The sequence below is a fragment of the Castor canadensis genome, chromosome 4 (assembly GCF_047511655.1).
Source record: "Castor canadensis chromosome 4, mCasCan1.hap1v2, whole genome shotgun sequence".
In the NCBI taxonomy this organism is placed as follows: Eukaryota; Metazoa; Chordata; class Mammalia; order Rodentia; family Castoridae; genus Castor; species Castor canadensis.
Window position 1 is genome coordinate 126,181,694 of NC_133389.1, and position 25,358 is coordinate 126,207,051.

Genomic DNA, 25,358 nt, shown 5'->3' on the forward strand with positions numbered 1-25,358 from the left:
GCCAAGGAGGCCAGGAGCTCATCCTGCTGCCCATAAGCAAAAGGGAAGGGCTCTGTCTCCAAGGTCATCTATGTAAGCGCTTCTGTGTTACTGAGGACTCAGTTTTCAGGCCTCTTTTCCCCTCAGGGAGGTGGTATACAGACTACCTACATAAGCTTTGGGTTTTTGGCCATAGGTAGCATAAATCAACTGTGACTGGCTTAAGGAACAAAGAGATTCATTGGAAGGTAATGAGGCAACTTGGAGCAATGAAGGAATCCTTGGGATCCCAGTGGTAGAAAGGAACCTGGGGGGCAGGAACTAAAGACCTTGCTCTTAGGACATACCCACCCCAAACTTCATTCCTACACCTCTGGGAAGGAGGGTCTGGTTGACCTTGTGGTCAAGTGAAGGAAAAATACTTTCCTGCAGTTTCACAGAAACTGGTGGCCAAGAAAAACAGAGCAAGTGGAGAAATGGGTGATGAGCAGACAACACCCACAAATACATACTGCATAGCACCCCGCGCAAGCAGCAGGGGTATGAAATTGACAAGTGGATTAACCCCATGTTCTTCACGTGGAACGGGGACAATGAAGTTCTTACTCCATCACTCAGTGGCCCTGGCTGAGTGTTTTCAAAACACTTAGATCTCAGCCTTCTCATAGCAGCCCTATGAAGAAGTCAGGATTTTTCACTGCTCATTTTCCAAATCAATAAACTAGGATAATGAAAAATTATGATTTGCTCAGAGAAAGGTAATTACTACTACAGAAAAGATTCAAGCCCTGAGCCACTGACACCTATTTCTGTCCTTGATCCGCGCTGTATGCCTCTTCCAATTTTGCTTTTAGCATGGGAAAAGATGGTGGAACTGTTTCATTAACATATCAGTCCTTTTATGTGCTAGCGAGAGAGCCTTTCTATTCATTAGATTCACTGAGGACATGATTTCACCTGATGGATACAAATGCTTTATAATGAGTCTAAAAATCATATTTGTTCAGCTTCTATTTTTCATCTCTAGCTTTTTAAATCTTTTAAAAATCCTCATCTAAAAGTCAGTTCCATTTTCCTTTAGTCTTAAGAAGAAAATTAAACTGCCTCTGTATAAAATCCTATCACCTCTCAGATATAACTATGGCTAACATTTCAGTGTATATCCTTCTAGCCTTTTTTCTATACACGAAGATACATGTTTTAAATGTGAGAATAGGATCATACTGTAATGCTTTTTCACGAAACAGTATTTTGTGACTGTCTTTCTGCGCCCTTCAGTATTTTCCTCTACCACTGTTGTAAATACAGATAGCTCTGTCATCCTTAAAACACTTTCTTTGCAAAAAATTTCAAGTGCCACAAAAAGAGAAGGAAACAAAATTCACCTGATATCTCAGCAAGCACTGTTAATAATTTTATGAAAAACATTCCTGAATTCTGATATTTATGGCCAAGTTTCTTCCTGTTGTCTGAATTTTCTGCTTTATGACTAAACTCTGCCATGTTCTTATTTGTACATATGCAGACTGGCCTTCCATTCAGTAAATGATTGTAACTAAGTTACTGTTGTTTTGAATTTTAATAATTATCTCCTATCTCCTTGGTTCTGAGCATCTTTATATCATTTACTTTACCTTTCCAACACCCATTCCCCAAACATGAGGCCAAAAAACCTGGTATATTGTTTATTTCATTTGATATTCAGGAAAAACCAAGATAGAAGGGGGGAATGCAAAAAACATAAGAGTCTGTGTATCCTGGCAGACATGTAGAAGAAATACACATAACACTACTGTAATTGTGGTTTGCAGTGGGCATTGGGGTTGATTCCCCAACAAACATACCATCTTAGGGGCCACTCATAGTAATTGGCTTTCCTTGCCAACAGTTTGGTTCTATGCCAACTTGCAGGGCCAAGCTAAACAAGGGCAGCTTAATTCAAAAAGAGGCTTCTTGGAAATGAAAACATTTTCAGCTTTAAGACAGAAAACAAGAAGCCTTTAAGCCCAATTGCCAGCAACAGCTATCCTGTAACTGTGAGAGAAGTGAACCCCAGGATAAAGCTGAAGTGAGTAGACAGTCATTAAAAAAAATATATATATATATATATATATATACATATATATATATATGCTCTGTGATAACATCACAGCATTTGGACCAGTTCGGAATCTCACCCTGTCACTAGGCTTTTTCTTATGTCAGTGAATACTGGTCTGTTATTTAGAACAGATTCTTGCTGCAGCTAAGTCTTAAGTGGTGAATGGCTTATATTTAAGCTTATGGAATTTTAAACACAGTAATTTTGATTGAATATTTTCTATTAGCATATTAATTTTCTTTGGCTTAGTATTCAACATAAATTTCATGCTTTTGGCATGGAAATTATTTAGCTTTCTAACTTAAAAATAAAAAAACAGAATATGGATTTGTAAGTATAAGTTTTAGCTAAAACTGCCTTTAACATATTCTGTCCCTACACAGACGCAAACACAACAGCTTCCCTTTCTAAAAGAGCGTCTCCCTCAGCTACAGCTCTGTGAAGTTGACCGGCAGATGGTGTCCTTATAAGGTGGCTTGGCGTCTCAAAGAGGAATATATATCAAAATTTGCTTTTTTGTGTAGGTGAAAGATTTACAAAGCAGCATTAGGTTCATATTCTGTAGATAAAGCTAACGTTTTAGGGATATTCTTTTGATTTATATTTTTAAAAATCAGTTTACATTTGGTAAAAGCCAAATTTTACCATTGTAGCCCCATTTGATTCTGGAAAGACTTAGATCCACACGTCACCATCAGAGCAATTTCCTTCTTTAGATGTCTAGTTTGACAGATTCTTCTCAATAAAGAAGACCCGATTTGACAGTGACATGACACGATGTCCTCTTTCGAAGAAAATTACTGCCTTGGCAGATTTTCTTAGAAAGCATTTCATATACATATTCTTGGGTTCATAGCAACACTATGAAGTGTATACTTGCTTAATCCTGTTTTTGTTTTTTTTTTAAACAATAAGGGAAGTGAGATTGAGCAGCTAACTAATTAGCTCCAAATTACACAGCTAATAAATGGTAGGAGAAGATTTGAATACAAGGCAATGTATTGCACTGGACCATGTCCTAACTGCTCTGCTGTTAAGTACAAGACCTTGGTTTGAGACACTTAAAGGAGAGTTCCAAGAAGTAGAGACTTCTAAAAATACAGAGAATTCTGCAAATCAGTGGGAAAAAAATTTTCTGAGCAAGAAAATGGGAGACATATCAAGAAATCGCCAGCATCACAGGCGTTCTTCCACAAACTCAGAAGCAGCCTGGGTGGGTCCAAATAGTGTCATGGAGTTAAGTCCAGAAATGCCATGCCTTAGAAAAATTCTCAAGGCATCAACTAGAGATGTTTTCAGAGATTTCCAGAAAAGGGGCAGTCATGAGACCTTCCCCTGATCAGATACTGCTCCACACATGGCACCTATGTAATCTCATTTCATCTTTACCCATGATCCTGTGAGGCTAACCCAGGAGGAAGCTAAGGTTCTACACAGACAATGAACTTAGGATGAAGGTCACATATCTTGTAAGTGAAGAAGGCAACATATGTACCTAAGTAGTATAATTCTAGTACTTGCATTCCAGAACTTGAACTTGGATTCAGGAAAGAACAGACCCAGTGATCCCCGGTCAGGGTATTGGACTCCTTCTCAAAGGCAAACGGGTGGTAGAGAGGCCCCAGGTTAGAGGGGTAAAGCCGAAGCTCTCAAGTCAGAAGATCTTTGTTAAGACCTACTTCTTATAGTCTACATTACTCAGCAATTATCCTTAGCCTCTGCGAAACCCACCCCCCCACCCATAGCAGAGGTAATTATACCACTCTGCCTACTCACCTGGCTGTTGTGAAGATCAAATGAGGTTATGTGTGTGAAACTACATTACAAACCTTGATATCCCATTAAATGTTGCCGATAGGGTTGCCCTGTCTTGAGAGGACTATGACAACGTAAAGAGAATACAAAAGCTTTGTCTCCTCAGTGGGCAAATGACCCCCAAAGTTTGTTTTCAGCTGCAAGCAGAGATCTTGTATGCAAAGCAGGGTTTCCAAAACAACAACATTGAAGAATATCAGTTTGAATGTTGATAAGTGTTTTATAAATAGCTGCATAATTAGCATGTACTTACTGCAAAAGTATACATAATATTTTATTCCCTGTTGTAGGCTGTAATGAATCTGCTGCCTGTACATCCTGGGAGGTTTTCACTTACTTTCCCTGTGATAATTTTAATACATGGAACCATTATTAGCTGAATTAAGAATAAGTAAATGAGTAGTTAAAAAAAATACAGAAAAATTACAGGTGCCTGTGGTGAGTAAGATAATAACTAGGTAAAAATATATGAAATAATTACAGTGTTTGAACGGCAGAACCTGCGTGAAGAAAATGACTCAATGGAATATTAAGCCCGCTGTTGGCAGGGTGGAAAGACTGTCGTCCACCCAGTGGCCTTCACCTCTTGGGTTCTCAGCCGTTATACTGTGGCTGATCCAGTCTGTCCCCGGATGTGACACCGAGGAACAGCCCAATTCAATGAAGACAGACACCGAAAGGCTATAGCACTAAATGCCTAAGAACTAAAGAGTCTGCATAAATGCTGCACCAGGTGTTTTGGTATCTGTGTAGACTTACTGTACCTGGTGACACTGAGTGCTATATGGACTTATTTAAAATAGATCTAAGTATTTGACACCTACCCAAAATAAGATTTCAGGTCATTTAGAGAAAGGGCTTACGCAGCTGTGATATTTATGGCGATATTTTTGTTTTGGGAAAGGGTGTTATGTATGGCATTCCAAGCCTTGTGATCGAATTACTTACAATAGTCAGTCGGTCAACATGGAGGGTTTTGTTTGTTTTGACATTTCTGTGTGCCCAGTCATTAGCTAGAAAAATGTAGAGATTCTCAATGTCTTTAAGACCCGGGGCCTCCCTTAAGGATTCGGATTAACGCCCTGGTGGAGAGCAATCCTTGTTAGGATTCCGGTTCAAATCTGAGTGGCTGTGGTGAGCCGCTGCACTGCCCATTGTCAGCAGAAGTAACTGATCTGGCTTGGACCTGAGCCCTTCCCTCCCTCAAGTCATCCAGCATGTGATTTGTCTGCCTTGAGGATTTGGGAGCGTTCGTGTTTCTCTGACTCAGATGAATTTACCTGTTACCCAACAAACTTCTTTTTGCTTTTGTTCTTGTTTTTTGAAACAGGGTCTTGCTCTATAATTCAGACTGGTGTAGAGCTCATGATCCTCTTGCCTCAGCCTTCTGAGGGCTGGAATTACAGGTGTGTGCAGGCCCAACAAGCTTCTGAGTCATCTCCATCTGCTACATAATATATGTTTAAATAAGGAAATTAATATTATATAAAATTCAACAGCATAGACAGGGAAAAAGTATTAGGGAAGGAAATATAAGGATGTGAGTTCTAGTCCCAAGAGTCCCACTGACAAATTTGGGAAGATCACATAGCCTTACTCTGCCTCAGTTTCCTTGCCTCTGAAGGACATTCTATCAGAGGGCTCTGAAAACTTAAATTCCTACTCCATGACTCATCTGCATTCAGCTCAGTATGCCAGAGATGAGTTTGACCATTTAAATTATTACACTCTTTAAAATTGTACTTAAAATACAGTTGTGTATCTAAAATGTCAATTTAATTGTATTTAAAATACTAATTCAGTTAATCATTCTATATTCTCATTTAGACCCTCAACCACAGATCCTTAAAAAAAAAAAAAAAAGAGTGGGAGATTGTCATAGATTAGAGTAGAAGTCCCAGCTCCTCTCTGTCACCTTTTTAGGCACAATCTTACATACAAAGTCTTCTCTGTGTCCCTGAAGAATCTGATTCGAGGTCCAATCCACATTGGCACACACCTATTATCCCAACTACTCAGGACCTAGAGATAGGAGGTCGACTCCAGACCAGTGAGTAAAAGCAGAAGACCCTATTTGAAAAATGAACTAAGCCGGCGCCAGTGGCTCACGCCTCTAATCCCAGCTACTCAGGAGGCAGAGATCAAGAGGACAGAGGTTCTTAGCCAGCCAGGGCAAATAGTTCATGAGACTCCATCTCAAAAACCCATCACAAAAAAAGGACTGGTGGAGTGGCTCAAGGTGTAGGTCCTGAGTTCAAACCCCAGTAGCACCAAATAAAAAAAGTATCAGGATCAAGAAACAGTTCAGGAAGAGAACAGGTCTTGCCTGTGTAGGGGCAGAAGACTCTGGATTCAGCTATTAAAATAGTATTACTCCCCACCTCAATTTGGGAAATAAACTTCTAGGAGGGAAAGGTAAGGCTATGTGAAATAAAGCAGTATTTTCCCAGAGGGAAAAATCTTTGACTTTCACAAGCCAAGGGAAGCATCCCCTCCTGTTCTCTCTAGCTGTGTCAGTTGTATCTCCCAGGAGGCTGTGGGTTACTCAACAAAGACAGGGGACACTGTATGCTGTGTGCTGAGTCAACTCTAGGAACCCAGCTTCAGCACAAAGAAGAAAAGAAGAATCTCTTTTTTATTAGGATTTTTGCTTCCCAAGTGCAATTATTCTAAGTAATTTGATGAACCCAAGCGCTTAGACAGTGGGCATGGAAAGAGCCCTGTCTGGATGGGTGAGTCCTAAACAGTCTTACTCACTGTTAACTCACTGACCAGTGTGGAACAGGTCGCCTCCCTCTGGACCTCAGTTCCTTCCTCTATAAATATTTCCTTTTCAGTTTTGCAGGCAGCACTACACACGCGCGCGCACACGCGCACACACACACACACACACACATCACATGAGCATATTGAAGGTATTTTTTAAACTGTAAAGCTCTACACTCATTTGAGTGTATGATGATGTTAATATATCCAACTATGCATTCTATCTTTTATTGTAGACAAGAAAAAAACCCAGATTTCCACATCTGAAATCAGAAGAGAGGACAAGAAAAATCTTTATCCTGATCTACAGAGACAGTGTAGATTTAATTATCCTGTCCTACAACCCTATGTATCAGTCACAGGTGTGCTGCTGACATTACTGTGTTCGACATACGGGCATTTGCATTGCTTCCTTCTGCCCAAGTTAGGACAGCCTGTGAAATTTGAATTGTATACACTTGATACCAACTTAGTGTTTCAAACCAGTTCAGCTTCATACAACTAGAAAAGAAAATATCTCTCTATTGCTCTCTCTCTCCACCCCCTCTGTCTCCATCTCTGTCTTTCTTCCCTTTCACTTCAGTATATTGTCCAATGTGACATTTCAGCTCTGTAGAAGGTATGCCATTGGGTCACCAGCACCTAGCACTATGCCTTACTCAAGGCAGTCTTCCCAGTTATTAATTGGTCATTTCATTTCAATGATTTCTTCGCCCATGTACTTGGGTTTATTTTTTGAATAGTGTATTAATTTATTTGGAAATACATTTGCCTCTTAAAAACCACATCAGTATATTAATCATCCTGTATATTAATTGTCCTTGAGGACAATTTAGGCTGAGGGCTCCACTTCAGTATACCATCCCGATAAACACTTCATGTCGTTTGTACGATACCGCCATCTCTGAGTGATTCAAATTCATGCTGCATGACTAGTAGAAATTTTTAAGACCCTGGATTATGCAGTAAATTAGAGCGCGGTGTGAGATTATTTTAAAACTGATAAAGCATGCTCAAGAATTGTATTTGCACATTTTTCTCAGTACAAATCATCAGAAGGATGTCTGTCACAGACATTGTCACTTAAATCTAGAAAAGTGTAGAGGGAAGAAGCCTAGACTAAGGGGTCAGGATGAGTGTGATCCACAGTGGCCACAGGGTATTCGGAATAGCTGGCTTAGGGAATGAGCTTGGCCTAGCTGGGGCTTTAAAACATATTCTCCATAGGTTTCACATATTCACTGCCTCATGTTTACTGAGGTTGGTGTTCCCCAAGCCACTCCCCTGCCCCCTCTTAGCCATCTTTCCCAATTGATTCCTGTGCCACAGAAATGAAAAAAAAAAAAAATAGTACCTTCCATAGCCTGATGTCAGCCAAGTTTCTGTTGCTGTACCAGAACACCAGAAACTGGATAACTTACAAAGAAGTTTATTTAGTTCACAGTTCTGGAGGCTGAAAGTCGAGATCAGGTGGTCACATCTCAGCTTCTTGTGAGGGCCATGCTGCTCCATGCATGGCAGACAAACACAAGGCAAGTAGGCATGTGCAAAGAGAAGTAGTGAACAAAAGGGCTGGCCCACTTCAGAACAGCCCACTCCAGCCAGAACTGGCTAGTCTTCTCAAGAAGGGCAGTAATGCCTCTTACAGGCCCCACCGCCCAACACTGGGACATTGAGGAATTTAGCCTCGGCTTGAGCTTTGGTGGGACAAACCATATTCAAACCATAGCACCACACAACCACAAGCTACTGTAAAACTGGACAAAAGAGAGCACGTAGAAAGGAGGCACCTCTTCATTATGTTACTAGTGGTGCCTGTTGCTCCTTAGATCTCCCTTGCTTTAGTGCCATTAAGTATGACAGCTGAAAGAGAAGTTGGGAATTATTTCATGTCATCTCATTCTACAGATAGTACATGGAGGGGTGCGGGTGCTAGTGACTCTCCCAAATCATATCGTTAGATGGTAGCAGCAAAATGACTCCAACCCAGTCCTGGGCATGGTGGCTCACCTTTATAATCCCAGAAATCCAGGAGGTAGAGATCAAGAGAATGTCAGTTCAAGGCCAGCCCAGAGAAAAGTTAACAAGACCCTGTCTCAACGAACAAGACAGACATGGTGGTTTGTGTCTGAAATCCCAGTATACAGGCCTGTAGTCCAAGGTAGTCCTTGGCAAAAGTGAGACCCTACCAGAAAAATCAGAGCAAAAGGGACCTGCAGAGTGGCTCAAGTGGTAGAGCACCTGCTTAGCAAGTATAGGGTCCTAAGTTCAAACCCCAGTACCACCACCAATAAAAAGACTTACACCCAGATCCTCCAAATCTTGGGTGAAGGAATATCTACATTTCAGTCAGTCAAGAATCACTTGGTTCCCTGCTGCCTGCGTGGCTGACATAAGAAGCAATCTTACAATGCTTTGGAAAGGAAAAACTTCAGTGAGCATGCATACAAGCAAGAGACCAAAGGGTTAATCAGAAAAGAAATAATTTTCACATAAAGTGATCTTTTTTCCTTTTTTTATTGTAAGCTCAGAGAGAATTGTAGCAATACAGGTTGAGCAATTTTCTATTTTTATGAATCTCGTGCTCAATTTATGAAAGCCGTTTTGCAATCCATTTACATGCAGGAAACCTTTGCTTTAAGGTCCTGTCATTTACCTTGATCATAATTATTTATAGTCCTTTTAGAAAAAGCCCTTTACTGGCTCAGCTCTCAAGCACTGCACTGCCACAAGGCAGTTTCTACGGTGCCTTTTAAGTCTCAGCAGTGGTGCAGGCATGGCCAGTCTTGTAGCTAGTTGCTGGGAGACTCAAGAGCCTGCTGCAGTGGGAACAGAACTAGTTGGAATCGGGACGAGGTGGTCTCAGAACCACCTCTGCACTCTAGCTGTGTAACTTGGTCTTTTTGTGGGAGCTGGTGTGAGTTTGCTCATTGGGAGAAAAGGGAACCATGCTTGTAGCATAAGATTATCAGATAGAGTTTAACTGAGATACTTTGTGTGTGAGTTACAGTGTGAGTTACAAATACTAAGTTGTCTTATGAACTAAATGTCTATAGCATCAACTATTATAAGTCACTGAAAAAGGAACGGTATGTCTAATCTAAAGTACTTCTTTTTTTAATTTCTTTTATTCATATTTGCATACAATGTTTGGGTCATTTCTCTCCCGTTCCCCCCCCCCCCGCCCCGGCCCCTCCCTTTCCTCCACCCCCTCCCTCTCCCCCCAACCCCCTCACTACCAGGCAGAAACTATTTTGCCCTTATCTCTAATTTTATTGAAGAGAGAGTATAAGCAATAATAGGAAGGAACAAGTGTTTTTGCTAGTTGAGATAAGGATAGCTATACAGGGAGTTGACTCGCATTGATTTCCTGTGCATGTGTGTTACCTTCTAAGTTAATTCTTCTTGAACTAACCTTTTCCCTAGTTCCTGGTCCCCTTCTCCTATTGACCTCTGTCACTTTAAAGTTTCTGCATTAGTTCCTTTGCATTGAGGACATCAAATGCTATCTTGGTTTTTTTTGGGGGGGTTCTTGCCTATCCTCATACCTCCCTTGTGTGCTCTCGCCTCATCATGTGATCAAAGTCCAATCCCCTTGTTGTGTTTGCCCTAATCTAAAGTCCGCATATGAGGGAGAACATACAATTTTTGGTCTTCTGGGCCTGGCTAACTTCACTCAGGATGATGTTCTCCAGTTCCATCCATTTACCTGCAAATGATATGATTTCATTCTTCTTCATGGCTGAGTAGTATTCCATTGTGGTAAATACCACATTTTCTTAATCCATTTATCGATAGTGGGGCATCTTGGCTGTTACCATAACTTGGCTATTGTGAGTAGTGCTGCAATAAACATGGGTGTGCAAGTGCCTTTGGAGTAACCTGTGTCACATTGTTTTGGGTATATCCCCAAGAGTGGTATTGCTGGATCATATGGCAGATCTATGTTTAGATTTTTAAGTAGCCTCCAAACTTTTTTTCCAGAGTGGTTGTACTAGTTTACATTCCCACCAACAGTGTAAGAGGGTTCCTTTTTCCCCGCATCCTCGCCAACACCTGTTGTTGGTGGTGTTGCTGATGATGGCTATTCTAACAGGGGTGAGGTGGAATCTTAGTGTGGTTTTAATTTGCATTTCCTTTATTGCTAGAGATGGTGAGCATTTTTTCATGTGTTTTTTGGCCATTTGAATTTCTTCTTTTGAGAAAGTTCTGTTTAGTTCACTTGCCCATTTCTTTATTGGTTCCTTAGTTTTGGGAGAATTTAGTTTTTTAAGCTCCCTATATGTTCTTGTTATCAGTCCTTGTCTGATGTATAGCTGGCAAATATTTTCTCCCACTCTGTGGGTGTTCTCTTCAGTTTAGAGACCATTTCTTTTGTTGAGCAGAAGCTTTTTAGTTTTATGAAGTCCCATTTATCTATGCTATCTCTTAGTTGCTGTGCTGCTGGGGTTCCATTGAGAAAGTTCTTGCCTATACCTATGAATTCCAAAGTATTTCCTACTCTTTCCTGTACCACTTTAGAGTTTGGGGTCTGATATTAAGGTCCTTGATCCATTTTGAATTAATATTGGTATAGGGTGATATACATGGATCTAGTTTCAGTTTTTTGCAGACTGCTAACCAGTTTTCCCAGCAGTTTTTGTTGAAGAGGCTGTCTTTTCTCCATCGTATATTTTTAGTGCCTAAAGTATTCTTGATGGCCAACAAGACCAAAGGGTCTTGACACCTAGTAGTCACTCAACTAAGTATTTGTTCTGCTAATGAATAAATAAAATTTCTAGATGAAAGGTGCTGTGTAAGGCATGGTATAGAATATAAGGAAAACGGTGCATGGATCCTAAGCCTCAGATCCCAAGGCTCATAATTAAGATGCACAAATTGACGATGTAGGTTGTGGTACTAAATAAGAGAGGAGGATTTGGCGCACAGAATGTGTGAAGGCTCTCCAGAGGACTGATTTGGCAGGAATCTTTTCCTAACTCTGGCTGAGTTTATCTACCTCCAGCCTTCCTTGCTCACCTGTGCAATCTCAGCCATGGTCCCAGTGTGACAAAATGTCCACGCAGAAGGGTTTAGCCAAAAGGCACGTGATGAAGAGGATTAGAGAGAGATGGGCAGAATTCTGGGAACCAACAAGAGGTGGCAGGGTACCCAAAGACAAGCAACAGCAGGTGACATTGTCACCTCAAGAGGTGAAGGGCAGGTTGGCAGTAGACACTGAAGGAATCCTTGTCAATCTAGAAGTCCATGTGAAGCGTGTGAAGTCTAACTCCTTGGGGAAATACCAGGTTGAAGTCAACAGGAGTTAACAAGGCTTTGTAGGCATTTGCTACCAACACTGCACATGGATCTTTTTGGGGGGCTCGGGAGGTATCCCATGAGTTTGAAGCTGGGATCTGTCACCCTCTGCCTTTGCTAGTGGCACGGTGAATAAGTATGAAATGACTTACTCTCTTCCTTAACCCCTTGGCACTTACCACGCACAGCCTTCTCAAGGCACAGAACAGGAGAAAATGGACTACGCCCTCAACAATAAGAGACGGGTCATCCGCCTGGTTCTGCAGTGGGCTGCCACTTATGGAGACCTCCTACAAGAGGAAGACGTGGCCATGGCTTTCCTGGAGGTACGTGCGGGTTGACTCTTCCAAGCTTGCACCTTCGTCCTACAATACAGGGGTGCACAGCAGCTGCCTTAGAGAGACCGAAATTGCCATTCTAGACTGCTGACAAGTTCATTCATCAGAAAGGAACTGATAAGAAACAGACCATCACCCTTTATCCTGCCCCACTGATTCAATAAGCATTTTAATATCTTTTCATCTGGCTGCTTCTTTATATGTTTCATGTAGTTGTAATCACATTAGTACTCATCATTTTGCAGGCTGCTTTTTCTGTTATATGTAAGGATTTTTCTATCAGTTCAGTCTTTATGATAAAAATTCCTAATGGCCGTGCAGTAGCTATGCCACAGATGGATTTATTTGTACCCATATTGTTGAATATTTACCTTTCCACTTTTCCCCTTCCTAGAATAATTGTACAGTCAACATTTTTGGGCAGGCAGGTCTGTCTTTGGTTACATTCCTAGGAGTAGGATTACTGGATCAAACAACAGGTAGTTGGTTTTTGGTTTTTTGTTTTTTTTTTTTTTTTACTTTTTTTTCCTTTGGGTGGAACTGGGGTCTCAGGGCCTTCTGCTTGCTAGGTAGGAGTGACCTACTTGAGCCATGACCCCAAGCCTGAACAGGTGTTTTTGAGTGAAGGGAAGCAGATTTTTTTTTTTTTTTGAGGAATTACAGGACAGGAAGTCGGAGGTTGTAAGGTAGTTCTGAAGGAACATTGTTTACTTAGTAAGCACTGCTTCTAGCCCAACTGCCTTTTTCCTCCCTATGGCTCTGGTCCCTCATTACTGGATTGGCCTTGACATTTAATCCTGGATTAAAGTAGACCCCTCCCCAGCCATGGTGGATGTGTTCCAAGACCCCCAGTGGTGGCCTGAACTGCAAGCTGTAGTGAACCTTATATCCAATACATTCATACCCATGATGAAGCCTTATTTATAAGTTAGGCACAGTACAAGATGGACAAGAACTAATAATAAAATAATTACAATGATACTGTAAAAAAATTATTTAAAACTTACAAGTTGTTTATTTCTCGAATTTTCCATCTAATGTTTCCAGACTGCTGGTGATGGCAGGTAACTGAAACCTTGGAAAGCAAGACCAGCATAAGGGAGGCACTGCCCTCTGTCCCCAAGAACTTAGGCCCTTTCTTCTGTGCAGATGGAAGTTAGTGTGGCTTTGATTTCAGACTTTGCAGTCTGCGTGTTTTAAGATCAAGTCTCCAAAAGAAATGTGCTCCTCCCCCTCCTTTATAACTCTGTCATTTTGGGGTCTTTTGGGGGGAGGAATCTCACAAAACTGTGGAGTAGAGTATTTTGAAAATGTAAGGAATCTAGTGGCTTGGGGTCATGTGTTGACTCTGTGCCCTCTTCATTTTTGAGGGTGGTAAAACCTACACTGCCATGGTCCTGTGGTCTGCCATGGAGGCTGCTGGTCCTGAGCACACTCGGGGCACAGGTGCTGCTGGGACGGGGGGAGGTGAGCATGGCTGAATTGGTGGCACAAACTCAGCAAAAACTCAACACAGTGTTGAAAGCCATGCCTGTGTTTGTACCATCAACCACTAGCCACACTGGGGACAAATGTTAAATGAACAACACATGCTAAAGTAACATTAAAAATGAATATCAAAATTTCCCTGAAAGAAATCAAGGTTAAAGAAAAGACTGTTAAAGTGTAGACTATAAAATGGTCTATTCCTAAATGCTTCATTACATTGCCTTGTCCATAAATATCGTATAAATAATTCATTCACAGTTTGTTATCTCAGTTTTTATTATGGTAAAATATATCCAACATAAAATTTACCATTTAAGCCATTTTCGAGTATGCAATTCAGCAACACTCATTTCACTTCAGTGTTATACAATCATCACCCTTACCTATTTTCCAAGGCTTCTTGTTTGAATTTAGATGTATTGTAACATTTTCTTTTTTTTTTCCCTGTCCAGTCCATAAACCCATGGTCTGGTTGTGCACTAGAAACAGGTGATGTTGGTTCGTGTATTTCCTGCTCTTTACAGAAGCGGGTGACTTTTGCAGTTCTTGTTAAAAGCCTCTGACCTTTGCCAATTACAGGAGTTTTATGTGTCTGTATCAGATGATGCCCGGATGATTGCTGCCCTCAAGGAGCAACTGCCAGAATTGGAGAAGATTGTCAAGCAAATGTAAGGAAGGGCTTGGCTTGGGGTGTGCTTTCACCACCTAAGTGCCCGCCTCACCATCAGAGCATCTTGCAGAAAGTCCTTTGCCCACATGAAGGTTAGAGCTGGTCTTTCAGTTAGCCACATAGTGTTCTGATTTTTGTGGCAGGCCTGGGGCACAGGTGCCATGTCCAGCTGCCTTCTGTACTGAAGAGCTGCCAAGAGAAAGCCCAGGAAGAGACCCTTCTTTGGGGAGTCCAGCTCCACAAACTTGGACTCCTGAGATTCAGAGCAGGGAGCCCAGTAATAAAATGGTCACTGTCATTTCAAGAACTTTTGAGGGCAGTTATTTCTGTGGAAAATTCAGTTTCTGCTGCAGAAGCTGTTGATGGTAGAGATTTGTGTCCTCTCAGTTAAAGCAGGGTCTTCCACGTGTTACTTGAGCCAACAATTAAGGACTGGTGAGTGAGCCTGCTAGGAGTTAAACTTTGAAAGCTGAGACTCCTGGTTTTGGACATCGGTTCTGCCTGGGATCTGTGAAAAGTTTCTTTGCTGCCTTGCTGTGATTCGGTCTCTTGTTGTTAAAATGAAACAGGCTCAAATCGTTGCCCAGAGACACTCTGTGATTTCATTTTCCAAGATTAAAGTTTTGTACAAAATAATAGGAGCAATGGCATTAAATAGTGTGCTTTCTCTCCTTCTCATAGCTCAGAAGATGCAAAGGCTCCACAAAAGAAGGTGAGTGGTGTCAATTTGGATTTTCTCATTGTCTATGCCTGGTAGAATTACAATTCTCCAAAAATACTATGTTGTAGTAAGTGGTCTCTTTTCTGTGCATACAAAATATATTTGCTTCATTTCTTGGCTCTGACTGCTTCTCTAAGTTGCTACCTTGTGCTAGTTAGTCCCCCTTCTGTCATTCACTGCGGTTATTGTCTTTACAGCACAAGGTTCTTTTGCAACAGTTCAACACAGGTGATGAGAGGGCCCAGAAGCGCCAGCCGATCCGTGGCTCTGATGAGGGTGAGAATTCTCTTCCAACTAACACTTGGGTAGAATAGTTACAAGTCAGATTAAAGTCTGCCCCCTGGGAATCATCACTTTGTATTTTATTTAGTTTTTGGCAGTACTAGAGTTTGAACTCAGGGCCTCACGCTTGCTAAGCAGGCACTCTACCACTTGAGCCACTCCACCAGCCCTGTTTTGTGTTGGGCATTTTCAAGTTAGGGCCTCCCAAACTATTTCCCCAGACTGGCTTTGAACCGTGATCCTCCTTTTCTCTGCCTCCTGAGTAACTAGGATTACAGGTGTGAGCCACCTGGCTGGGAATCATCACTTTGAACTCACAGAAAAGCTATTCTTAGACATGCCTTTTGCATTCTGGTTTTTTATGTTCCTGAAGTCTTGTGCCCAGACCTGAGATGCTTGTCCACACTTCTTGACTCTCCCTGCCACTCTCTTCCCCACTGTCACCTTTCCTTGAAGAAAATGCAGATTATCTCAGGGCCTAGCTCAAGGTTGCCACTCTGGGAAGAGCAGTAGGAAGGCAGCTGGCATTTTGGGGTACCTGGGAGGAAGTGGTTCACCAGGGCCATCTGCAGAGCAGGGCTCCAGCCCAGTGAGAGCGCTTTAACCCAGAACACAACCTCCTTTGCAGCTGTATGCTGCATGTGTGTGTGTGTGTGTGCTGTTTGCTTGCTCAAGGACTTCTCCAAAGACTTACAATCATAAATGTTCGTAATGGTAAATTTTTCATTTCAAGCCACAAATGAATCTTGTCATCTAGGAGTGCCTCAAAACCCAAGAATTATAGTAACTGGAATTGCTTCCAGGACTTGTGGGTTCAGAGGTGAGCCTGAGGGTACCATTCACTAGCTTGTTAACTCCATCTGGGCTATGTGGCTTGGCCCCAAAACAACAAAGCAATGAAGCAAGGGAGAGGAGTGTCGGCACACGCTAAGGGCCTGGGGTACAAGCAGACCAGCTCACAGATGTATTTGTGTCACCTCCCCTGCTGTGCCAGGCATCAGTAATCTAGTACTCTGCCCATGGTATAGCTCTTCCCAATGGTGAAAAAGAAAGGCTGAGGAGAAGGGAAGCCAAACATACATTTTTCCCCCACATCCTATATGTGGATTCTTTTCAAATACCCGATTTTTTGTTTGTATTTTAATTGATGGTGGCAACTGGAAGTGCTCTTATTCTTAGGCCAGTACTAAGGTAAGCAGTTTTAGAAGGGGGACGGCATAAGCCTGTGTGTGCAAATAAACACAACAAACAGTAAGAATGGCAAGATGATGCAAAGGGGAGTGTCTTAAATACTTTGCATAATTTATGGTTTTCTTGAGAACTCCCACAAGTACTTTGCTGCATTGTTAACTGTCCCTGCTCAGTTTTGTTCAAGGTCTACTGTATGGACCACACCTACACCACCATTCGGGTGCCTGTGGCTGCCTCGGTGAAGGAAGTCATCAGTGCGGCTGCCGACAAGCTGGGCTCTGGGGAAGGCCTCCTCATAGTCAAGATGAGCTCCGGAGGAGGTAACAGCCTTAATTAGCATCTGGCGCTTTTGCAAAAACTGGACATCCCATCCAAACAGAAACCAGCCAGCAGGCTGTTCCAGGCTAAACTAGAAGGTTGATTTGGGCTGCCTGAGCTCCCAGAATAGCGTCAGTAGCATGAAGGTGGGCTGGGGAAGTGGTTAACATCCCTTCTCTCCTAGGTCCCCACTCTAAAGCAGAAAGACAGAAGTGATTGATGTGACACAGCTGGAACTGTAGAGCTGGCATGGCTGTTGGCCAGGAGGTCTTTCAGTGTAAACCCTAAAATCAAGACCAGGCCTTGGAGCCCTGAAGCATGGAGAGGCCCTGTGAGGCCTCCAGCATGGCAGGCTGAAGGTTCTAGCCTTCTAAAATCTGAAGGTGGAGGTGGTTGGAGGCTAGTCCTGTTCACCGTACCTAGTATAGAGGGCAGGAGCCCAGCTCATCAAACAACCTGACAAGTATTTTCCCCCACCCCGTGGGTTTACAGTTTCTTTCACTGGCCCTGCTTCCTCTTCCTGAAATGTCATTTATTCATCCATCCTACAGGGCCTGGCCACTTAGTATGACTGTGACAGGGCAGGGTGACTTAGACACAGGCTGTGTCCTTGAGTTGCTTGGGCCAGGGGGGTGGTGGAATAAATACACACTGCCTCCATACTGTCAGAGATTTGGGAAATGGTCACCCACAGAGCAAAGAGAGGCTAAAGGCAGAAGCAGGAAGGTTAATTCCCCAGTGATGACTTGATAGCATTTGAGGGGCCTTTAGGAACGGCCCCTTAAAACCGTTTCTGCCTGGTATTAAGGCAAGTGGTTCCACCGGTGTAGGATTTTAAATGCATGTTGAATTCCCAAGACCCCTCCTTCCACTTCTGTCCTGGTTGCACAGGAGCCCGCACAGCTGGCCTCTGTGATCCCCATGACAAATTGCACCCCCTCCTCTGACACACACTTCCTAGGCCCCTTCCCAGCTGTATTTTGTCCTCATGGCCTCTCACTCTTTGTAATGTAGTGATCTCGTTTATTGTCTGCCTTTCCCTCTATGTTGCAAGGTCTTTTTGAACTGGGATTTTTTTTTTTTTCTGTATTGTTCCTTTATGTATTCCCAATGTCTGGCGTGTAGTAAATGCTGAATAAATATTTATTAAGTAAAGTAATGTTTAAAGTGTAGAAAGTGGCTTAATCTAATTGATGCTGTTACCCTCGAAATTAGGGAATAAAAGAAAAAATAATTTATTTTGCAACTAAAATCATGTGGGATCTTTAAACACCCCCTAAGTTTTCTAAAAGTGATCTTCCCATGTTCAAAGTGCCGGGCAGTATTACCATCCAGAAACCTAACTTGTTATATAAACAGCCAATGCAGTTTTATACATAATTGTGGTTGCAGTGCAGAATTGGGTGAATCAACCCTTGGGTGTCTTGTTTCCCACTGTGTGGTCATTTCTAATGGCCACCTGAGTGTCGTGTGACTGTGTGAAAGCCATGTCTTTTTTATTCAGTGGGTCTCTTCAGTTCTGTGTTTTATGCAGTCCCTCGGCATGTTCCGGTAATTCACCGAGCTGGCAATTTGTTGGTGTGATTAGGGCAGTGCCACAAATCTCAGATGTATTTAATAGGCAATCTCATGCTTTTTATGTTCACAGAGAAGGTGGTGCTCAAGCCTAATGATGTTTCAGTATTTACGACGCTCACCATTAATGGACGCCTGTTTGCTTGCCCACGAGAGCAATTCGATTCACTGGTAGGTGTGGATGGCCTCAGAGCAGCATCCATAATCAGAAAAACTTGTCAGCAGCTTAATTTCACAGTCACATTGAGCCTGCTTGCTAAAAAATCTTGACTGCTTCTTGGCGCATTCTGTACGGCAGTCTATGAGGAAAACCTCAGGTGTTCATCTGGGATGCTCTGAGTTTTAGATTTTCTATAGTGCATAATTCAGCCTTTAGAATGCTTTGTTGCAATTCGCCTCATTGAAATGTCCCCAATTGAAATATTACTGGTAAAAATCGGAGTACTTAGACTAGAATGGAAATAATCTTTTTTTTTAAAGCAAGAGATCAGTACTTAAGAGACTTCTTAGGGGGGATGTAGAAAGTCACAATGGAGAACCCCCCATCCAGTCTAAGAAATGCCATTCCCTACCAGTGCTGTCTCCACCTTGTGTAGAAAAAGGCCAGAACCCTTCCTCAGTCTCCAAAGTACTTGTTCCCAGCCTCACAGAGCTTTCTGTGAATAAAGAACATACTCGTTTCTGTTTACCCTAAAAAATTAGGCACGGAGGTGAGTAGATACTGAAATATTTTAGAAAGCCTATAGGACTGGTTCAGAGAAGCAAGCTGCCTCAGTGTTTGGACACACAAAGCCTCCCTTCTAAGAAAAGGACAGCCTGAGAGCAGGAGGTGAACTGTGTTAAATTTGGGGAAGGAAGTTAACTACCTCAGTGACCAGTGATACATAAATGGCTTCAAAGTTTTTTGAAAGTCTTGCTACATAGCCCAAGGCTGACCTCAAATTCATGATCCTCCTGCCTCATTGTCCCAAGTGGCTAGGATTACACGTGTGTTCCACTACACCAGTTTACAGCCTCTTCAATTCACATTTTCAGTAACTTTGCAAATGTGATATTAATTCCCTGGTTCCTCCCTTGGCCTCCTAGCACCTCATCTCTCTTCAGCCACCATCCTGTAAGATCAGATCAGAAAGGCCTCCCAGTCTCTTTTGTGTATTCTTTAGTTATCTGCATCGATTGCTTTCTAAATAAATACCCCCCCAACATTGAAGGATAGAAAAAGATGTTGTAAATGACCTGTGCTACCCTTTTCTGGAAATGAACGCCATAAAAAGCCAGTGTTGCTGAAGCCCCATGGAAGGTGCCATGTGACATGTTTACCACACTGCACATAGAGGCCTCTTGCCAGCTGGTTCTTGGCCGCAGTGTCGAGCGATGTGGGGAGAGATAGGCACTTGGGCTGTCTCCACTCCCTGGGGGGGAGATGCTAACTCTCAAGCTTCTGTTTATTTGCACACAGTCTTGCAGTCTTCCACGATCTCAGTCCTTGCTTGACTTCCATTTTAAGGCCTGAGTAGTTTGCGAGGAATTTTCTTTGCAGCAGGTACCTTGGACATGAACCCTATCAGTGCTCCAAGGGGTCGGCCTGCCACACATCTGTAGCCATGGAGCTCCTTCTCCAGCTTGCTAAAGTGTTCCTTTGAGGACAGTCCTTCTAGGAAGAGTCCCACGGAAGGTGACTCTGCAGTACAGAATGCTGCAAGCGCTCAGCTCTATCAACATATACTCACCAAGTGTCTGCTTTATGCTCAGTGCTGTGCTAGATTCAGTAGCAGCATGACAAGGGCCCTGGAGCCTCTGTCCTTACGACAGTTACAGTCAAGTCAGAGAGAAGACACTAACCCACATCATAGCTGGGAAGAAAAGGAGTTTCAGCGTGAAATCGTGTTGTCTAAAATTAGTGGAGTGCCCATGTTTATCCAGTGTAAGGGTCTGAATTCTGGAGCTTTACTCTCTTGACATTTCATTTAAGGATAAAGGTTAGTACAAAGCAAATTACAAGAGAATCCTATTGTACTATAACTTGGCTCTACTTCTATCTATCACTGGTTCCTTAGACTTTTATTTCGTCCCTACCCCATCATTCCAGGTGTGGAGGATGGTTCTGGCTTTGGATGGTCTCAAAGTCAGATCCATCATAGGCTGTGTACTTTGACAAAGTCACAGTCTACTGAGGGATACCTACACAGGGAGTGGGGGCACAAGGAAAGGGGATGCCGGGGTGCAGCTTGCTCAGCCATCAGTTTGTCACTGACAGTCAGCACATCCTTTCTGTCTTAATTTCTGATCTGGAAAACAGGAGGATAATGATGCTGTTCTTCCAGTCACCACTTTCCAGCCTTTGCAAAGAAGTCAACTCTCAAAAAGTCTAGGGAGGGAATCTGTCAGGGCTCTGTGTCTGTGTGGGGGCCGTGTTCAGACATCTGAGCAGGGCAGACTCCACATAAGCTGTGTGCTGTGCCTCATCTGTAGGAAATTTCCAGAGAAACATCTATGAGAAAACAGCCCAAGGAGATGCTTCCTATGGGGCCCAGGATCAGCATTTAAACCCCCCATCTCAGAAAGAGAAAAGGGGGGTCAGCTTCCCTGTGCCAAGGAAGAGGGATACCTGGTGAGCCCTGCCTACTCAAATGAAAGTACAGACCCCCTAGGGCTTTGTGGTGCTCCTTGAAATGATTCAGGGATGACAGACCGGGATCTATGACCAAAAAAAACTTTCCATCTTTCTTAATCTTCCCAGGAGTCGTTGGGTTAATTCGTCCCCTCCATATAAAGCCTCAAGGAAAGAAAGCCAGGTAGACTGAGTGTCTCTAATCCCAAGGGGAGAGCAAACCTGAGGAATGGGGGCTGGGGTGCAGTTGCACAGAGGAACAGAGGGGCTATGTTCACAGTGGCAGCTTCAGGAGGGAAGAGAGACCATGGGGAGCCACTCTGACTGAGAGGTGGAACTTAAAGCCTTCCCTGACTGTTCCACCAAGTCCTACCCTGGCTAAAACCATTTGGCATATTTGTTTCCATGACCTCCTTGTCCATCAGCTTCAGGTTGGTTCTCTAAGTTGTTCCCTAAGTTGTAACCAGCACTTTCTTCCCTGTTCTCTGTCCCGTAGAGTGAGTCACCACGGAGAACAGTACTTAGCTCTTACATCTAGGTGTTGTGCTGATCACAAGTTTCTGTACATTTGCGTTCCTGTAGCACAATTGGAAAGCAAGCTAATTTGGGACAGGAGACCTCCTCTGTGCCTGGCACTGTGTAGCATGCCACACTGCAGTTGTTCCCATCTAATCTTCTTATAAAAATCCCAGGGGTTGTGACGTTCATTTACCCACTTAGGGATTATGATGCTGATTTACCAGAGCTGGAAACAGTCAAGAGATGAAGAGACCAGTCCAAGTCTGTGTGGCTACAGTGAAGCTTATGCCCAATCTCTTGCTTTCTGAAGCAGTCACTAACCTGCTTATCTGTTATCTGTTCTGTTATCTGGCCTGTTACAAAACTCAAACTCCTAAAATCTGGTACTGAAAGACTTTCTGAAGGCAGTTCATTTGGTCCCCTGTGCTTTCTGTTCTTGCCAAGAGCATCTCCTGACAGCATCCCACCTTCAAGCCTTCTTGCCATCATCTTTCAGCCTACAGTGGACTGTTGGATGCGCTGTTTGCTACATCTTTTTAAGACCAGCTTCTTTCTCCAAGAACTTCTGCAGGCCACACATTCACTTCAAATACCCAATAACTTTCAAAAACCTCATTCATGTTTCCTCATCTGTTCATCTTTGTACCTTTGTACACAGTCATGTGTGCACATGTGTACATGCACATTCGTGCTTCTGTCTCTTCAGGCATGCAAATGAAGACCAGCATCTGACTGTCCATGTGCAGTGTTGTGGGGCTGACTGCCTTACACTGTGAACATGGCTGGTTGTTTTACAGACTAAAAAAAGTGCAAGAACCACCTACATGCTTAACATATACCTTCTTCAGAGCCCAGAATGCAAGGGGGGGTTATAGAATACAGTGACTATAACGGCAGAGATGACAAAGGTCATGTGTATAATGTCAGTACTTCTGAAACAATTTTGTGTGTGTGTGATGCTGTGGATTGCCAGGGCATACACCACTTGAGCCATGTCCCCTAGCCCTCTGACATCGATAGTAACTATCCAAATATGGTTTGAATCATACTGGGAAATACTCTTTTCACTTTTGTTATTTTGTAATGTATATACTACCTATTTGATAGATATTTGTGTATTATACAGCATTTCCTTTGTATGTGTTTTCTTTCATCTTTTTGGGAGAGGGGTGGGACTGGGTTTACAAAGCAGGCACTCTACCACTTGAGCCACACCTCCAGCCCATTTTGCTCTGGTTGCTTTAGAGATGGGGTCTCGTGACATATTTTCCTGGGCTGGCCTAGAACTGTGGTCCTCTTGATCTCAGCCTCCCAAGAGCCAGCAGCACCCAGGTATCTTTCATCTGACTAAGTAAAAACACTTTAGATCCTTTTGCATAGTACAAAAATGAGATAAGTCATATGAAAACTTTTGATCAAGTCTTCCAGAAAGTAGCAGAGTTTAGTCTTCTAATGTCTTGTCCCAACCAGTATAGTCACTTGAATATCATTCTCAACTCAACAGCTGCCAAAAGGGAGAGGAATGGGATCTCACATGTAACCTCAGCATTGAGCACACCACACACCCCACCCAGGCAGTGTGTTCAAGAGATGGAGCCATAGTAACTCAACCACTGCCACCAGCAGTAGTAAGCAGCATTGTGGACCGAAAGCCATGTCTATCTTGCTTTTTGTAACAGCTTCAGTGGGAAATTATGAGGGGGGAAGTTTCCAGAGACTTCTTCCATCTTTACCAGGGAAAAGGAAGAGTTTCCAGGGACTTCCATGCCCAGGCATAAGAGAACCCCCACCTGTCACCCTTCACCAAATCGTATTTGCCATGGTGCACATTTTCTAGTTAGTGAAACTGATTATAATGATGATAGTGACTAAAAAGAGAAGACTGAAGCAAGTGACATTAAGAGTAAAGGCAGTTTTTTCCTCTGAGGGAAATTCTGACAGATTCTCCACTCTTTTCCCAGTAGAAATGCCTGAAAGCAGCCGGCACTAAGTACCAGTCTCTTTGGAGGTTCTGATCTAGTTCTGCATTATTCTCCACAGACTCCCTTACCAGAACAGGAAGGGCCAACCTCTGGAACAGTGGGAACTTTCGAGCTCATGAGCTCCAAAGACTTGGCCTACCAGATGACAATTTATGATTGGGAGCTCTTCAACTGTGTGCATGAGGTAAGGTGCCCCATCGGGTGTGTCAGTAGGTACGATAGTGATTCTGAATGAAGCCTGCTGGCATCGCTCAACCACTCGAGAGTGGACTTTGCATACTGAGTTTATAAATAAAGCCTGTTAGAAAGTCTTTGAGTTATAAAGAAAATTCTTTGTGATGCTATGCTATGTTTTCCTGAGCATATTGAGTCAGTCATACCTAGTATATATTTAACAGGTCTCAGGGAAGCCCTTCAGATCTGCAGGACAAGTTCACATCGGCTGACCAGTAGAACACTGTCTTAACAAATAGAGAAGCCAAGCTGGCATTTTGATTTAAAAGCAAACAAATAAATGAAGTTGTTTTCCTTTCTGTTCTAGCTGGAGCTAATCTATCACACATTTGGAAGGCATAATTTTAAAAAGACCACAGCAAACTTGGATTTGTTCCTGAGGAGATTTAATGAAATTCAGTTCTGGGTCGTCACTGAGATCTGTCTTTGTTCCCAGCTCAGTAAACGTGTTCAGCTCTTAAAAAAATTTATTAAGATAGCAGCCCAGTAAGTATCTTTAGCTTGAGAAACAAAAAAAAAAATCTCTGAACTGTATTTTATTTTGTTTATTTATAATACATCTTAAAAATAAAAGCAGAATATAAAAAGAAAAGGTACAACACTGAATTCTTGTAAAAGATAAATTTCTTCTAGCTTTTTAGTATTTGACAGACATAAGTATATAAATTAACATCTTATACCACCAATGCTGGAGTCAACACCGGAACCTCTTTTTTGCACTGAGCCCCTCAGAACTTTTTGCCTTCTTCAGTTTGAAAAGTTCTCTTGTAGAAACTTCTGTTTCAGACCCTTGCAAGCTAAATTCTACATTCTCACCAGTAGAGGGCAGTAGAACATGCTTGTAGAGCCACACATCCAACTCAGGCAGAATAAAACCAGTGAAATGCATAAAGGCAAGCTAACCTGGTACAAGAAAATCATCTCCATAAACATCAGGGAAAGCAAGCATCTTATAAATATTCTATGTAACAGCACTTCGTGGGAAACAATTTATTTACGGCAGGGGCCAGTTAGATTTCTCTCTGACATGAATTTAATCTTCTCCTGCTATTTAGATATGCCTGACAACCTCCTGTTTACTTCCATGTTTTTGGTATCACCACCGTGCTAAAAATAAAAGGCTAAATGTGGCCTGTGGCTGTGAGACTCCTTTCCTTTCTGAACACAGGCTGCTCAAGCACAGGAAGGTTGGAAGAACAAGTGACCCCAGCCAGCCAATTTTCCTGAGCCAAACAGTTTAGATCCCACATGGAGTCTGATTTCCAGGGCTAAACAAAGGCGCACGGGCTGCTTGATGTATTATAGACATCAGCATGCCAAATGCCTTGAGTTATTTTGCCAAAAATTTGAGTATTCAACAGAATACTAGGTCCTTTGGATTCAAATTCTGCTGTCTCTTTTTTTGGGGAAAGCTGGCTATTTCAAGAAAGATTTAGTAAAGTGCTACTTAGGACTTTCAGGTTCGGAGGA

At 42.6% G+C, this 25,358-nt stretch overlaps 1 protein-coding gene across 8 annotated transcripts in view; it reads left to right on the forward strand.

The window, feature by feature from the left end:
- Positions 1-25,358, forward strand: part of Rapgef4 (Rap guanine nucleotide exchange factor 4) — a 277,285-nt gene that overhangs the window by 230,226 nt on the left and 21,701 nt on the right. For all 8 annotated transcript variants that reach the window (XM_074071113.1, XM_074071114.1, XM_020166059.2 and 5 more), the window contains 8 exons: positions 12,135-12,285; positions 14,365-14,453; positions 15,137-15,167; positions 15,374-15,452; positions 16,823-16,969; positions 18,616-18,713; positions 23,713-23,838; positions 24,196-24,374. In XM_074071113.1, coding sequence (XP_073927214.1) covers positions 12,135-12,285; positions 14,365-14,453; positions 15,137-15,167; positions 15,374-15,452; positions 16,823-16,969; positions 18,616-18,713; positions 23,713-23,838; positions 24,196-24,374 — 900 coding nt within the window. The remainder of the gene's footprint in view (positions 1-12,134; positions 12,286-14,364; positions 14,454-15,136; positions 15,168-15,373; positions 15,453-16,822; positions 16,970-18,615; positions 18,714-23,712; positions 23,839-24,195; positions 24,375-25,358) is intronic.